General features: G+C 41.6%; 1 protein-coding gene across 1 annotated transcript; it reads right to left on the bottom strand.

Moving 5' to 3' along the window:
- Positions 1-431: 431 nt before the first annotated feature.
- pax8 (paired box 8) lies at positions 432-17,363 on the bottom strand (the record flags this gene model as incomplete). The annotated part of the gene is made up of 11 exons (XM_080743138.1): positions 432-502; positions 1,700-1,786; positions 4,168-4,266; positions 6,030-6,269; positions 7,562-7,682; positions 8,305-8,483; positions 11,063-11,188; positions 11,406-11,482; positions 11,896-12,093; positions 13,373-13,538; positions 17,342-17,363. 11 exons carry the CDS (start codon positions 17,361-17,363, stop codon positions 432-434), a joined length of 1,386 nt encoding a protein of 461 aa, XP_080599264.1.
- Between the last annotated feature and the right edge of the window lie 1,219 nt (positions 17,364-18,582).

The following is an 18,582-nucleotide window of genomic DNA, read 5'->3' as shown; positions in this document are numbered from 1 at the left end:
ATCATTTTAAAAATGATTTAAACTAGCGAAAACAGACGATCTACAAGCACACAACGCCTCGCACCGCGAGGCGTTGTGTGCTTGTAGATCTGCTGTTTTCACTACTTTTGTGCAACAGCCTTGTATGATGAAGCAGGGCTTTGCTTTGCGAAATAATTTATACATTTGAAACTTGGAGATACGAGGTTTCTGCCCGACAGTGACGATTTACTTTGTTGGCCGCCCAGCCCCCAAAATGGAACGAAGGCCGACATTTTATTTTAAATTTTTCCCTAATGGGAATGAACCGGCCGTTCGGGAGTTGTCCCGCTTTTCCCAATGGCCAGCACGTCCCTGGTTACAGACCTGTGAGGGTCCGTTCGGGGTCTGACCCCTGGTGGGCCCTGGACCAGACAATGAGAAACAGTGTTTCAATCAATGCGCCATATGAACTAGAGGTGGTCATAGGCAGCCGTGGAGGGGGGAGCTGTACGGGAGGCTGAGCTGTAGTAATAGGGTGAACCTGTAGGGGGAGACAGAGATACGAAGTGTCAGCACTAATGGTTGGATCACTGGATGTTTCTCCAGCTTGTGACATTGATGGAACGTCACATATTCTTTATCCTGCTTATGCGGCACAGTGGCAGATGGTTGTGCTGGAAACCTGACTGACTTGGATCGCTTGTCCTATGACTGGAATCAGACTGCACACACATGCGCGCGTGCACTGCACACACACACGCACACACACACACACACACACAAGTACGCAAGCTTGCGCGTGTGCGCGCGCACACACACACACACACTCTGTATTCCCTTCCTTTAATCTTACGGGTCTTCTAAAGTATTAGATGCCATAAAACATAACACTGTTCTGTAAACATTATTATAAAAAAGAAAACCCATAATAACTTATAACACTTAATAACACCACAGCGGACAACTACAAAACTCCTGCAGCTGGTCAGAACTTTAATACACCATTATTGCATGCATATGAATGAATATAATAATGAATATGACTTTTTAAATCCTGATAAATGTGGACAGACACGATGTGAACATGATGCTCATATTGTTCTACCAGTAACCGATGATCTGCAGGTAATAATCAGAGATGAAAAGAATTTTAAAAAAAGCAACTCAAGCATGTGAAATTCCATGGTGAATTTGGGTTTTTAAATCCTTTGGATTAAAAATGAATAATACAAATAAACCTGTTTCCATAATATACAGTACATGGGTAATAACTACTTATCTCCTAGTCAGAAATAGTTTGGACAGATGACAATATGTCATAATTCCTCATTCCAATTCATAACAGAAGTTTTACGTTAGCTCACAGCCTCACACTATCCATTGGTGTGTGACTTTCTTAATTTAACGGACATCATAGGTGTCTGTCGTCATGACTGACACAGTATATCCATATATGAGCATTCCAAAATATGGGCATAATATTGATGACATCAGGGATCTCCATTTATGGCCATTATTTTTTTGTGATGACTTGAATGGGGAAAATGCAAATGGTAAGACGGAATTAATTTGCAAGTTGCAACCACACTTGCAATTTCCAATTGCATTCTAGCTCTTACACATCACAGTGCAACGGGTTGTGAGCTTTTACAGCTGCCATTTTGAAACTAAGTAAAATTCAGTAAAGTAAAAGGCATTAGTTGATATCATCTGTTGTTTTTAGTCATACAGTACTCACCAAGTATGCTGGAGTTGGTGAACCGCCAGGCTTCACTGTAGGGTGTGTAAGGGGAATGGCTGTAAGACTGGCTGGAATAGTCTGCACCTGCAGCAGAAAAGAAAATACTTCATTAGAAAAAAGCAATATCCAAGCCTTCACTATATTAATCACTTAAACCCGATATACTTTGTTGCAGGGGTTGCTACAGGTTGGCAACCTTTTTGACATGAGGTGCCTTGTTTTTATTTTCTAGATGGTCAGTGTGCCATATCAGCATTATGTTTAATTATGACACCACATCAAAATAAAATATTCCCAATAGATTTTGATTGTCCATATAGGGTATGATGTAGTAATCTTTAACATCCTGGCATTCTAATGATCATTCAACTCCCACCCGAACATATACATCAGTAAGAGAGAGAGAGAGAGATATCATGTCTGATTGACCCTGCCTTGTTGTCTGCTTGATCGTTGACTCTTGTTTAGTCCTAAAGCGGTACTGTGCTCATCATCACTAGGCATTCGGCAAGAAACATTTTCAACCCATAAACATAAACAAATCATATTTGTATGGCCATAAGGGTTGGAATGCCCGAACATCTATTTCAGTTATCTTCACCTTAGTTGCCATCGTTCTCTGAGCTAGAACTGAGTGATTGCACAATTGTGACGTAGTCTAGTCATGCTCTGAGGTGTGACTCAAAACTAAACTGGATATGCTGCATGACGAGAGTTAATCAATTGACTACACTTTCTTTATTTTAAAAAATATTCTCTCTCACACTTATTCCTGTGCCAATGGTGGCACCTGTGCCTAAGGCTGCCTACCCTGCTTTGGTGCGCTGTATGTCAAATAGGCAGCTTATTAGTCTGCTATTTCGGCAGAATGTTCACCTATTTTCATAGAATGCTCATCTACTTCTTTTGACAAATGTTCGCCTATTATAAAATGGCCAGAATAGGGACACTTAGCTCTGGTCAATGTCATTAGCGAATTCGCTAACGCCACCAGAGCTAAGGGACGCGCTAGGGTTCATGTGGTTAAGACAATGGCATTGTCCAAGAGCTCTTTAGCGTTCCTAGGTTTGTTTGTCTGTACGCCAGCATCTGCTCAGTTTAAGCTCATAACTCAGAGACAGTTAGAGCAGCCTGTAAACCATTAATCTACGGTGCAGGTGGATGGCTGGGGGTGAAATCCCTCAGCCCAATGGTGCGTGTATGTATGTGGCTAGCCGCCATGTCCTCTGTTCAGCACTTGGCTCCTCCTATCATCCGGCTTCCACTCCTTCAAAATGTCTTCCAACTCTCCTTTCCTCTCCTCGCCACACTTCCTGTATTAGCTTTTCATGCTCAATCTTTATTTCTTCTTCTCTCTTTTTATATTCCAATATCTAATTGGTAATTATGTTGGCTGGATTGAATCCATGGGCTCTGCCTGCCTGGCTCCCTCCTTCCTGTGAGTAATTGTGTATGAACGCTTCCTCACAGCGAGCCCACCAGAAAAATAATAAATCAGACCCTCTCATTTCGCGCTTCGAAGGACAGACTTCATATAAAAACGGCACACCCGGCACCCCTACATACACAGGCATAGTCACACAGGCACACATGTAAATGCACACAGGTGCACACACATGGGGCACATACATGTACACACCAAACTCCTCTCTTCATACCACTGTGCCACCTTTAACGCCTCCCCCCCCCCTCCCCCATACCAACACCCACCCCATATGCCCCCACCTCCTTCTCATGGGCCCCCCGGTTCCCATGGCAATGTGTGGTCAGAGGGCTCTGCGTGGGGGTGCAGGCAGCTAGGCGGAACCCTCAGCCTGTTCCCTATACCCCCTGGGCCCAGGAGCACACACACACACACACACACACACACACACACACACACACACACACACACACACACACACACACACACACACACACACACACACACACACACACACACACACACACACACACACACACCGTTTCGCCAGCATAGCCAGGCAACTCATTAACCCACTCAGTCTCCCTGTTAATCTGCAAGTCTCCCTCCCAGCCACTCTCCCTCTCTCTTTCCATTTCTTACTCTCTTCATCCCTCTAAATTCTTCCTCATTCCGTTGTATGCGGCTCTTTTGTTTTAGGATCCGTTTTTTTTATTCGTAATAGCCTCTTCAACGCAACACATTGTTTTATGTGCTGTGTGTCTGTGCTTTGTTAGAAGTTGTCAGTTGTCCCACATGGAATATTCCATTTTTACATTTCCTCAAGGGCAAAACGATGTGGAATTACATTTTTGGTGAAAACAAGCTAAGAAACCTGCATCTCAAAAAGAATCAAGCATGTATGTGTACGTGTGTGTGTACGTGTGTGTGTGTGTGTGTGTGTGTGTGTGTGTGTGTGTGTGTGTGCGCGTGCGTGCGTGCGTGCGTGTGTGTGTGTTTGTGTCTGAGCATCTATGCTTGTGCCTGTGTCAGTGTATTTTACCTGCTACCATGCCAGTGATTGCAGAGGAGGAGTAGCCAGGCTGGCCAGAGGGGATGTGAGGTGGGTAGCCTGGCAGAGTGGAGCTCACCATGTCCCGACCTAAACACACACACATTTGAAATGTTTATTTATGACCACATAAGTAGAAGTACACGAATGTACAAAGGACATAAACAATATCAGTGCCGTTAGATAATTAGGAAAACAGCCAGTTATAAAGTGCATGTAGGGCAGAACGTTGTTACATACAATACAAGTCAAACATAGCAGACAACAATCATGGATAAAGGAAATATCGCCTCCTCCAAATCGAGCGGCTTCCTATAATAGCTGATATAGAGCAGTACCGTGCTAACTGTTTGGCCCTCCTTTTGGAGAGGCCGGCCATTTGAAGGCCCCTCAGAACCAACTTGTGTTTGTGCCCTAGGCTCCCAAAGATAAAAACCTGAACAGTGAACACTACCCAAACCCGATCATAACATACATGATCCTGGCCCGACCCATACTTGAAAAATAATTGAAAATGACCGTAGAGAAAAGGCTGTGCTGTTGCTGTCAGCAGCAGCTCAGACAGGGGGACAGCTCTGCTCCAACACACACACACACACACACACACACACACACACACACACACACACACACACACACACACACACACACACACACACACACACACACACACACACACACACACACACACACACACACACCTTAAACTTTGACATTTGACAGTGAAGAAATCATGTCTGATTTTAAGTCTTCCAAATGACTCAAAATCTATTAGCTGGAAAATGTGAACATATCCAATCTTTTGTTTTAAAGCTACAACCACTGCAATTGTGTTAGTTGTAGTGTAATATTAGTTATTATTTTGTAACTAAGAATAAGAAAGCAATGCTCGCAAACCTTTGCACTTTTTGATTGATTTATTCACTATGGATCATCATTACCTGTTAGCTCTCCTATGGTATCATACTTTCTGTTTGTTTAGACTTACTGTTTTCTTTTTTTGTCCTTTCATTTTATTTTATTTACATATCTACTGCATAGTACTGTGTTCTATTCGTCTGTCATTCAATGTTATATGAGATACTTTAATGGTTTCCTGTGGAAATAAGCTTAGTCTTTTCATGGATCTCCTTTTAGTAGACCTTACCAGTGAACTGTACCGTCATGAAACTGTACCTTTTCCTATGCAAACTTCTAATAAAGTCTTCAATCAATCAATCAATCAATCAATCAATCAATCAATCAACATCAATACAGAATGGTATTGTAGACAAAATTGCATCCAACGATAACAAAATATTTGTCAAAATCTCATCAAATGGTGGTCCGTGGCTCAAATGCCAAATAAATAATGGACCTTGATATGGAAAGTGTTGAAAACCACTGTGGAGCATTCCTTTTGCATTCTTGATCATTTTGTTTGGCTTACACACCTGACTGAAAACCCCCTTTTTTGGACAATTCAACAAGAGCGCATACAATAATAATATTGCAACTACTAGAGTTTATTTATGGATACCTTAAAACCCTATATACTTCATTGTACCATGATGAATAACGACAATAGCTGATCTACATGCCACAACTTCAACACATTGAAGCGAGATCTGCTATTTTTAGAAAGAAAAGAATGTATATATGTTTGAAGAAAAAAAAAACGTATACCTATAATGGCATGCCAAACATGGATGCCAGGTTGAAATGGTTAAAATAAACTTTCAGCAATTCTGTGGACTGCGATGTTTTTATGTAAGTGAATGGAATGGGTGATATATATATATATATATATATATATATATATATATATATATATATACTGTATAGTAAATGAATGAAATGGATGGATCTATTACCTGTAATGAATGACTGGCTGCTGAACTGGCCATACACAGGTGCATGATGGGAGAATGAGTTGAAGGCATGAGGGAAATGGCTGGAGCCGTTGCAGGTGCTACTGACAGAGACAGGACTCTGTAATGCCTGCAACTCTGCAAAGGCCAAGTTGGAGGCAGCCATGTTTGGGGAGGGGCTTGTGCTGGTCACTTCCGGAGACATTTCCTGTTTCAGACAAAGTGGTAGGGGCTGTAGGTGGTCTGGGGGTGGCAAAGGCAGTGGGTAGTGTGACACAAAGGACGGAAAATGGAAAGAAATGGGATAACTGATATGAACGAATGTAACTACAAACACAAAAGAACACAAAATGACTTGAGACTGATTGAAATTAATAAAACAAAAATGAAGGGTGGTTCTGTATGCTTATAGATTTGTTTCAGTGTGCCTTGAACTGGATAGACACAATGTACAATTGTACATCTTCCACATCTGTTAAAACTGCATTCGGAGGATGCTGTGGAAATCTTTAGATAATAAGGCTAATTAATTATTCACACAAGAGCATGCAGAACAAGCTGATGCAGTGTGTTGAACACACATCAATTTTCTGATAGTTGCCTTGAAACCGCTAACATAATAACATTGATGTCTGGCTTAAACAACATTTACATAATGTTCATGTCATTTTCCTGCATGTCGCTGTTACAAAAACATTGTTGTACGCAGACGTTGCTGATGAGACATTGGACTTGACCTTTGAGTTCTATTCCCGGTGGGGTTAAAAAGTAGCATTTAGCATTAACCAACACTATAGGGCCCCTGTGTAGAGGGCCAAACAAGAGTTTTAGTATACATACACGGTAGGGCATTCACGAATAGGGATTTTTATTATTCGAATTATTCGACCTCAAAGTATTCGAATAGTCGAATATTCGACAGGACTGGCCAAACTGTAAAATATTAAGTAAGCAAGAGGCAAACATTGTGAAAATAGCAGATCTACATGCTCACAACGTGAGCATGTAGATCTGCTATTTTCACAATATTTATCAGTGGAACCGAGTCACATTAATACCTACAATTCCAAGGGCTTGTCAGGGTGGGGGTCCCCAGTTCAAATATGTTTATTTTGGGGGTCACAGCCTAAAAAGGTTTGAGAACCCCTGGTATAGAGCATTAACAAATTCATTCACCAGGGGCATTGACAACTCATTCTTTTGACATCTAGCCAAGCTTTATAAACTATAGAGAATACAATAAAAAAAAATAAAAAAAGCGAATATTCGACTTCGGTGAACAACATCGAATAGTGACTTTGATATTCAAATATTCGAATAGTTGGCGAATGCCTTAATACACGGTCTGTCTGTCTGTCTGTCTGTCTGTCTGTCTGTCTGTCTATCATCCACCCTCCCTCCCACCTACCTACCTGGGGTGGACATTAAGCATTGCGAAAATAGCTGATCTACCATCAAAGAGATTTGGTGTAGAAGGAGAAAAGGACCAGGTCTAGTGTTGACTAGGCCTGGATTTAAGTGGTTAAGAGACTTACCAGCCACCATGGTGTAACCCTGGTGTGCTGAGAGATTCCGACCAATGGCTGAGTTTGATGCTGACAGGCCGGTCTTGGTCTCTTCTAGGTTGCCGTTGATGAGGGACAGAGGGTACAAAGTCTGGGGACGACGCAAAGGGATTAACTATTTGTAGATCAAGTGTCCATGTATGTTGCTGTGTGTGTGTGTGTGTGTGTGTGTGTGTGTGTGTGTGTGTGTGTGTGTGTGTGTGTGTGTGTGTGTGTGTGTGTGTGTGTGTGTGTGTGTGTGTGTGTGTGTGTGTGTGTGTGTGTCACGTTAGAGCGTGAGCGCGCAACAGTTTACACATACAGTATAGAACAAGAAAACACTATTAAAGGACTTTACCCATTAACATTCACTGCCATCGGCGACTTAAGTAGTCAAAAAGCGTTTCCGGTTGTAAACCCTAGACTGCGCTCTCCCGCACCTGGGAGTGATGCAAAGACTTCAATTCCCACGATGCATTTGAAAATGATGTTATCCAAAAAGATCCCCAATGCAAAAAGACTTTCTGTGCCCGCTCCACTTCTTATATACTGTAGCAATGCTTGGACCACCGTGAACGTAGGAATGTGACGCTAGAAGGGTAACCAGTGCGTTGACCCAGGAACGCCATGGGGTCCTGACCAAGCTAGCGTCAGTATTTGATGATGCTGGGCGGGGGAATGTGTTGCAGTGTTGTGAATCTACTCTTTCACTGGGCTGTGTACTGGACTCTTACTTGCTCTGTCTTGCTGCTGGAGGAGGCTGAGCTGAAGGACTCTGGGGGATAGTGGTGACGGTCAAAGCCACAGTCCAGGCGCTGGGGGGCCGAGGAGAAGTGATCCACTCTCAGCTGCTTCCTCGGTACGCCTCCGCTACCCTGGGAGTCAACGCTGTGTCTACAACTCTCCTGATCACCTGGGGAGAAAAGGGGAAGCCCGGGACAAGGAGGGATGTGGAAAGAGAGGCAGAATTAAAGAGTGACGTGGTGGGAAAAAAAATGAAATGGTGCATTTAAGCCCCGTTTTTACTGAGCAAAACTTCTGGGAGTTTTTTCAAAAATGACGGCAATTTTGAAATTCACGCCATGTGAAAACGGCCACTTATTTTGTGTCCCGGCAGTTTTGGGGCCCGAAATTTGACGGGAAAATACCTAGTATTTTTTGCTTAAAGTACCGTGACAATACAAATTTCCCTCCAGTGAAAACGCATGCCGTGAATTTGCCGTTTTTTTGACAACCAGGTGCATGAAAGGAGCCAGTTAACAGTTTAAAACATTGTATCTGGGATTGAAAACGACCTGAATGTAAAGGAATATATAGAAATAAAGTAGGTCTACAGCTTCACCTTGAATAGGGGATTAATTATTTAGGCTAGAATCGCATTGACAAACACAGCAGAAGTCTATTTCTTTCGTTCTCTGGTCATCCATCGTTTATGGTGTCGCGTGAAGAAGAAAAAATCGAACCTCTGTTCGAAGTGGAGCTGTGTGTGTGTGTGTGTGTGTGTGTGTGTGTGTGTGTGTGTGCAACAGCGCCCCTCCCTTAACATGTGTGGCCAGAAAAGGTTACTGCAGGCTACATACCCGGAGACAGACAGACAGACAAACAGACAAACAGACAGACAGACAGACAGACCCACACACACGGCCACGTATAGGGAGCTCCACACAGCTCCAAAAAAAACACAGCTAATAATCTACATTAAGCCCACAAGTGAGTGCAACACGTTGCATCATGCAGCGATCCTTTCTGAACCTTCTGAGCTTGCTCATGGTTCAAACTTATTTGTATTCTATAGCCTATTTTTAATTAAACTGTCCGGTCTGGAGAACGTGATGATACGGGATGCGATGCACTCGTAATGTTGTGATGAAAGCTGGAATCTTTACCAACTCAAAGAGCTGCATCATTAGTTAATAGTTTCTCCTCGTTGCATGATTAAAAGTGTTTTACAGAGCATCGAGTCTGCATGGTCAATTGGTCATCCATCGTTTACAGTGACGCGTGGAAAAAAAAGCTAAATCTACAAGCCCACAAGCCACAAGTGCATGGGGGGAGCGTTTTCGCTGTTAAGAGCCGATGAGGGCATGTGAAAACACCCAAAAAACTAAACTCCCGGCAAGTTATGCTAATTATAATTATTTATTTTGCCGGGAAAATTCCGGAACTGCAATGAAAACATGCCTTTATATAGCATTATAGCGCCTTTATCCAAGTCACTTTACAATGATTGTGCGTTAATACATTCACAGTTTCACACTCACAGTCATACACTGATGGCAGATGAAACCATGCAAGGCACCAACATGCTCATCGGGAGCAATTAAGACTTTTGTTTAAACCCAAGTATGTGCAGGATTATCGCTTCACACACTCCTTAGTACTGGAGGCTGACTCCCCTAAAACACTGGCTTTCACTGTGGTGTCTAGGGACCCCCAGGGGTCCTTCAGGCCAGGGGGGGTTCCAGTCAGTCCCCAACTAAATGAATGATAATTAGGAACCAAACTGGGACCAAATTGGTCTGTAACTCTGAGAGTGTACAAATGGAATATCCTTACAGGTCCATTTGAGCTGGGGGATCCCAAAGGGACTGGGGACCCTCTACGAAAGCCCCCTGTTGTACACCTGTATACAATAATAATTTGTACACCTGGATGCAATCATGAATGAGTCCGGCGGGCCTAGAGTGAACAGTAGCTTTCCTGATCCTCGACCAGACAAGCTGTTCTTTTTTCCATATTATGTTTGTGTGCATGCATGACTCAGGTGCAGGTGAGGAGTTGTTTGTGTTATGTTTGTTTTGTCTTAATATTGCATTTCCATGTTTTCATATAGTTTTACATAGTAGATGTAGGTCGCTGAGATAAAAGATTGTATCAAATGGCAGTCCGTGGCCTAATGCATATCAAACTGGAGGTCTTTGAAATTAAAAAGGTTGAGAATAGCTGCCCTAGACAAGTGGTTCTCAAAATTTCATTTCAAGGACTTAATATTGATGACGTCAGTTATCTCCATATATGGGCATAAAAGGGGCAAGGACTGAAACGGGCAAATAATCACACCCAGTGTGAAGTGAGTGGTGCTATTTATGAGTTACGGTAATTTCATTAAGTGTCCCGCGAAGCTTGGCCAATGTGACCCTCCCTGGCCATTATGTACAAACAGACAAAGACAGATGTATGGGCGGTTAGCACTGCTCGAATAGGGACAAGGACTGACAAATACATATCTATATATGGGCATAAGGGACAAAATGGTAAGACGGACTACATTTCCCAGGAGATTCCTCGTGACTCACGTCAGGGCAACCAGTGACCACACCTGCAATTTGTGGGTTCCTTTATGGCGGTCTAAATTGACCCATAACCATAGTATGTAACTCTAACAGCATACAAATGGAACCGAATGGACCCGTTTGGTTCGATTACTGTCAGAGTTAAGGGAAGACCTTCACATGCAAAAGTTTGAGAAACACTGTTCTAGTCTATACTTACTATCATCAAGGCTCCTCTTGCCATCGGTGTTGGCCTGTGGGATACCCAGCAGCCCACTAATGGAGTAAGTAGAGCCTAATGAGTCCGACTGCGGTGACTCAGGAGGGGTCACTGCTGAACTGGGGACTTAAGAGGGACAAAGAGACATGCAGAAACAAGAGTAAATATACAGTGCCACCATTATTATACCAATGTTTGTTGTAGCCAGGGCTCATGTCTAATCTGGTGAAATATTGAGTATACTCTGATCTCTGAGCTTAATCCCTCATCACATGACTGTAGTGTGTTGATGTATGTTATGATATAAAGATGGATGTGTGTGTTGGGGTGGAGTGAGACTTACTGAGCGTGTGTCCTGGACTTAGTCCTTTGCTGTCCATCGGTAAATTGAATGGCTGCTGGACCTTCGTTCGAATTATTCTGGATCCGAATAAAATAATCAAAGTGTAATGTTCAGTGGGGAAGATTGCTGTTTATGCAAAACAAACAAAGAATGACTTCATAAGAATGACACTCCATCCAGCATTATGAGATTATGCTGAACCACAGAGACACATGTATACATTTCATAATATCTTATTCACTAAAACTCAAAAATCTCGCACCTATCACATTGTACATACAGTACTTTTGTCCCATATTTTAGAACGTTAACAATCTCACTTTGAACTCCAATGTTACTGCAACACAATAAAATCCTTCAGTGTTAACCTATCTATTTCTTTCTGAGCATGCACACGTACATTATGAAATGCTGAGGATTTTACTGTGCAAAGCTGCATCTGGAGGATTCTATTAGTGCAAGTTGCATCGGGTGGGATTATTTTCGTCACCTGTTGATGGAGCTGACACTCGGTACGGTGTCACTGTCACAGACTCCTTCCGCCAGCAATCGATCCCTAATCTCCCAGGCGAACATGGTGGGGTTCTGCCTCTTGTACTCTGCTATCTTTTCCACCACCTTTGGAGTGGCCACCTTGGGCTTGGAGCCACCGATTACACCAGGCTTGATGCTGCCTGTCTCATAGTAGCTGTGGGAATGAATGCAAGGAAAGGGGTTCAGTGAGTTTGCCAACAAATTAAAAGATTGCCATTGTACATCTCTGCAAATCACCGATACATTGCATATCTGCATTTCAAGGCAGGCATGCTGATCAGAAGTAGGGCATTAACGACTTGTGATTTTTGCAAGTCGACTCGACTCAGTAAAACGTTTGAGTTGAAGTCGACTTTATCGTTTGATGACGCCATCACATCACACGACCCCCCAATTATTTCGCGTGGTCCCCAGATGATTAACTTAATGTGCAACATTGTTTTCTCACTCAACTGTAAACAAACCAACAAAAAGTTTAAGTATATAGAGGGTATCTTCACATTTCTAAAGTGCCAATTTAAGGACTTTTTAATACCTCTTATTAAACATTGTCCAAATTGTCAAATATATAGAGGCAGAAATTGTGAAAATAGCCGATCTACATGCTCACAACCCCTCGCATCATGCTCACAACGCCTCGCATCGCGAGGCGTTGTGAGCATGTAGATCTGCTATTTTCACAATAGAACCATGTTATACCAAATGTAATATAGCACTGTAATATTGGATCATTCCGTCCTTGACAATAAGCAATCCTACTGTTTGAATGCTGTACAGAGCAAAAATAATGATAGAAAAAAATACAAAGGATTTCTTTTTTTCAACTTACCCTTTCAAGTCGACTTGTGTAATGAAGTCGACTCAGTCGACTTGTCGACTTTTTCGTTAATGCCCTAATCAGAAGTGGACTTGAGCCCCATGACGCATGCCCGAGTGGCACCCCCAGCATCGAGCCATTGCCATGTGCCGAGCGGTGTAATAGCTGCTCTGACGACCATGTCGTTCAAGTTGCATGCCAACAGGATGGCACGATACAATCTACTTCAATTTGAACACAGTGCTTGATTTAGAAATCTAGGATTGTATCGACATGGGCTGCAAGTTTCAGCTTCCCATGTTGTAGAAACTCATCGTCATCTGACATCACATGTATATCAGACGTGTGTGTGACACATGGTCTGATACATGGTCAAATCCGTGCATCGGTTCAACATGAGCGAGGGAAAGTGCCTGCTGTCCTAAAAGTTCCCTTCGGTGTACAAAGAATGTACTGGAAGGCCATAAGTAGTATCCACGTTAAAATCCTCAGTGTTAATAAGACCGAGAGAGTGTGAAAGAATACATGTGCATTTTTTACACTCTCACTGGTTAAAATAAAACAGAGAATTTTGCTGTGCATGAGTAAGTTAACGAAAGGTGCGTTTTGTCCTTACCGTCCCAGGATCTTGCTGACACAGCCGTGACTGACTCGGAGCTGACGAGAGATGTCACAGGGCCGAACGCCCTGGTGGGCCATGTCCACGATGCGCTGCCGGATCACCTCCGGAAGTGGTCGTCCATTCACAAACATTCCACCTAGTTGGTTAAGACCCCCATGACCTGGGGGAGATAGGGGGATGAACACACATAAATGTCATGGAACCTGAGCCCCCGCCCCTGCATCTACCACACACACACACACACACACACACACACACACACACACACACACACACACACACACACACACACACACACAGGTGCACGCACACAGAGCATGTGCATGTTGGCATTTGCTTTAGCATGCATTGCACACACAGAACCCAAACATATCTGCATGCACGCTTACAAACGCATAATGCAACATTCACGCCCCCCACACTCACCCATACACATGTGCAGGTACGCACACGTGCGGTCGTGCGCGCACTCACTCACTCACTCACACACACACACACACACACCTCTCTTTCTCTCACTCTCTTTCACATGCACGCAAACGCGCACACACACACGCGCACGGTTTATTATCCATGTGATGAATATAACTTTTGCTTACTGATTAACAGTTGATGTTGTAGCACTGATAGGACAAAATGAATTGAAATTAATATTGATGTTACAAAGTAACTATCAAGTCATTGAGGAATATGAAACATTTTGTTACAAGTGTGCAAAGTGTGCCTAAAGATTGCTCCACAATTGATCCATTCATCCACAATGGAATCTGCATTGTTTATATGAAGAACAATTCACAACCTATAATTACGTGCTTAAATTGAATGAACTTTGTACCCTATACTGATACCACCTCTAAGAATTAAATGAAAATGATTTTTATAAAAAGAAACTATAAGTAAATTAAAAGAGTGACCTTGAGACATGCAGGCAAAGACTAAAAGTAACACTAATAACCTGAAAGAAGGTGATCTTCTACAGTCGCAACGGCCAGTAAAGAAAATAATCTATGTTTTTAATACACAGTAAAACGTGTTATTCTATCCATTTATACCAGTTACATCTGGTTACATTCAGAGTTAAGATGTTATAACGTGTAAGTATTTGTCCTTGTTTAAAACAGAGATAAAAGTATAGGCAACTGACCAAATAAGTGGGATCTAGCTAGAATTTTGACAGCCTTTGGTGTAGACAGGTCAGAGCAACTCCTCCACATCCTTGGATGGATGCCCCCCTCAGTCCTGGGACTGTCCTATTGAACACAGAGGGTTTCCTCGCATGAGACTTCATCATTGTTTTGTCTGCAGGGGTGTGTCGCACCATTTGCTTTAACTATTGAAAAACAGCAAATATACAAGCTCACGGTGCCGCGCTGCGAGCTTGTAGATTTTTGAAAAATCGTGAAAATGTGTGCGGAAAATGTGTGCGGAGTCTGAATATTTAAAATCCTTATAAGGTTTTTTTTTTTCTTTTTTTTTTTAATACGTTTCTAAGTGAGTGGTGCTCAAATATTTTCGTGTGAAGGACCCCAAAATGATATCCTCCTGACGCCCTTGTTTGTCTGGCTCCAAACTTTAAAATGCGGTTGATAATTACGCCTTAGCATCTGAATGGTCAGTGGCATGAAGCAGAACATATGTGTAGCTTAGTCCTTATGGCTGTTCATTTGAGCACATGATGTTTTGAAAGGGGGAAAGATGCAGATAGTCATATATTTATCCTGTTAGGCGAAATCCTAGATAGGCCTTGTAGTAGATATAGCCTACAAAATTCTCAAAATTTTGAATTCAGGTTGGATTATTTATATGTGTAGCCTATTGTTTTCATTCTATCTAGGCTATGTGTTTAGTAAAATACTTATATATAGAACATTAGCCTATATAATATTCTCACTGCATGGGTGGCGTTTAAATCAACTTTGGTTGGTTGTTTTCATTCTATCTAGGCTATGTGTTTGGTAAAATACTTATATAGGCCTACTGCAGAACATTATAGCCTATAATATTCTCACTGGGTGGCGTTTAAATCAACTTTGGTTGGTTGTTTTCATTCTATCTAGGCTATGTGTTTGGTAAAATACAGAACATTAGCCTATATAATATTCTCACTGCATGGGTGGCGTTTAAATCAACTTTGTCTATTTTTCCATTTTTTTCCGTGTAGGCCCACTTATTACAATATTAAAAAGAAACGTTTCAATTTAAATATATAACATTACAGCCAAAGTGTCCACTATAGCCAGGCTAGACGCTACAGCTGCGACTGGCCGCCTAGTACCCTTCTCTGACTCTGGCCTGCATCAGTGACTCTGTAAGAAGAATACCATTGCTTTTAATTTAACCTTTTGAGTCCCTCGCTTCCCCTCGCTCCTTTCTTTAGCCCTTATTTCCCAGCTTTCATTTCCACATCAAACGGCTTGCGGTCCGAGCCGGGCCAGGCTGGGAGGGGAGCGCTATTAACGGTGCTAGCGGAGTGTGTCAAAAAATCTCCCCGCCAAGCTTCATCAACCTGCAGGATATTAAAGTGGAGTAAAGCCCAGGGGAATATACGCACGCACGCACACACACGTGCACGGTGCACTATGTACGCGCGCGCATAAAAAAGCAGCTCACACACACGCGCGGACAGAGAGGGAGAGAGAAAGAAAGAGAGAGATGGAGAGAATAAAAAAACAGACTAATTGTTTTCTAGCCTGCTTTTAGCGTCTGTCCATTCATAAACAGATAGGGAACAGGTGACTTAATTCGTTAAAATATTCTATAGGCCCTTAGACCGAATTAGCCTATATAGGCCTACTGCTGTTCTGTTTATATGCTTTAAAATTAAAATGAATAGATAAATACATAAAAAGGCCTTTCCCTTCAACTCAGTCAAAAGGTGCTACATTGTTCTTGGTTTCACCCAGAAAATAGTAGGTCTGGCGTGTATGCTGTTGTGAGCACTAGCAGCCCCCATGTCTTATCATGTGGCATATTAAATTAATAGGCTGTATACGTGTAGCGAAAAATAAGCATCAACAATTTGTTTTAACATTATGTTATATGTAGAACTATTATAGTTCTACATATAACATAATGTTAAAACAAATTGTTGAACTATAGCCAATAATCCTTGCTGCTTTTCTTGAATGTGGTTGTCACATAGGCCAGTGAGTGAGTGGATAGTTTTGTCAGTAGTATTAAGGCATGATTCCTAGCATCATCCTATTAGAACTCAGAGAAAATGACGAGGCAGTGGTGGTGTTGTGTTGTTGTTGTAGTGAAGTCATAATTTATGCCGCCGGGTCGACGGTATGAAACATAAACAAGCCCCCCCACCAAGCAACCAGCAGGTCTCCATCACTGATGCAATTGATGCGCTAATGGCCACTGATGACCCCAACATCCATCTGACAGTCAGAGCAATTAACTTCAAAGCCTACACAACACAATTGTTATTTTGTTTGAACATTTGAAATTCAACGAGGCCACGCCACTGCAATATCATATAGCCTACAGAAGTACACAAAACATATCTAGGCCTATATGATTTCAAAGTTGTTGGCCTAGTATGAGATAGTGTTATACATTTAGGCAAACATGGTTCATTTAAATGGAATACCTGAGGTCAGTGCATATTTAATGGGGAGGTCGTGAGAATAGAATTAGAATAAACTGCCTGCATATTTGTGTCAACAGGCGCTTTTATATAAAAGGGTTATAAGTTTGAGACATGTTTTAACTGGTAGCAATATAGGCTAAATAAAATACAGTAGCTCAATTAAAACCTTTTAATTTTTAATTTAATTAGAGACAACGCCTTGCTTAACAATTATTGTCTAAAGTTGGCAATTTAAAAAAAATGAATCTGATTGATCCGTGCACGATTTCAACGATTATTTAGACCGCTGTCCGCCTATACGTTTCAACTTTTCACAGGCAAGAGAAGAGGATATATAGAGGCTACATCAGTTATTATTGACTTACCTCGTCCCGTAATACTGGACATATCCCTGAGGTTTCGGTCCTTGGTCTCCTGGCCAAATGCAAGGCTGTCCAAGTTTGTCCAACTTTAACAAGGCGTTTTTAGTCCACGTGTTGCCTTTTCTGGCATGAGTGTATTCCTGAGAGCACCACCACTTCAAATTACTGCAAAAGTATATATTGCATGGTGTTACATTGTTAATTGAGGTATTGAGATAGATCGATTGCTAAATTGATTGTCTGTTGTATATATGCTTCGCGTTAATTGCTATGTTGTGTGATGGTAATAGTCCATTATGCCTAATATGCTCTGGCCTATTAAGAATATAAGACAGAAATAATTAAATAAGATGAGTATGAATCCGTGGCCTTCACACCTGTCTCATATACTGTATGCTTTGTCATCAGTATTCTGTTTCATCTGGGCAAAACAAAAATGTATAGCCTACTATCTATTTTACTTTATTTGGTTGACCGTATTGGATCACTTTAGTTTTATAATCTGCGACTACTTGTATTGAAACTAGAAAGAAAGATAGATAGATAGATAGATAGATAGATAGATAGATAGATAGATAGATAGATAGATAGATGTTGCTGCATGCAGTAAAAATGCCAAAGTCTACATTTGGTCCTCCTACATCTGTATTTATTACATGATAATGAGTTGCTCATTACTTTACAAAGGGGCATAGATCAGTCACTGCAGTTATCAGCCTACAGCCAGTCAACAGTCAACAGATTGCCAATAAACATCTCAACACTGAAATAATAAACTATTTCTATTTCCATTTCTTTATAGTTTTAGTTTAGTTTTTTTTAGGTCCATGAGTATTACCAATGTATACTAATAAGTTAAAACTTTAAATCAAATGATGGTGATTAATTAGCACCATATATTTAGGCGTCTTTGTCAGAATAAAGACATCAAGTGCACTGCACAACATGCACTGGCCAGTCAAAGATTTGCTGAATTTGCAATATTAGATATTAAACATTACATATGTCATGGCGTCAGTGTCTGTCTTACATCGTTCTTCATGTTATGTTATGTAAAAAGTAAAAAGTTAAAGTGTTCAAGCTTGATTAAGTCCACACTTTCCTTTTTATTTAAAAGTCCCAGCTCTTGCATGGGGCTTTAAAAAAAAGAAAGACAGACCAAACCCCAAAAATAAGCTGCTAATAATCACGTACAAGTCTTTTTCAGACCAAAAGAAGGACATTACTCCTGGATCAACACACTG

Source organism: Nannobrachium achirus (assembly GCF_963921795.1).
Source record: "Nannobrachium achirus genome assembly, chromosome: 15".
Taxonomy (NCBI): Eukaryota; Metazoa; Chordata; class Actinopteri; order Myctophiformes; family Myctophidae; genus Nannobrachium; species Nannobrachium achirus.
Note: the sequence above shows the minus strand (reverse complement) of the source record. Positions and strands in the feature narration are given on the sequence as shown.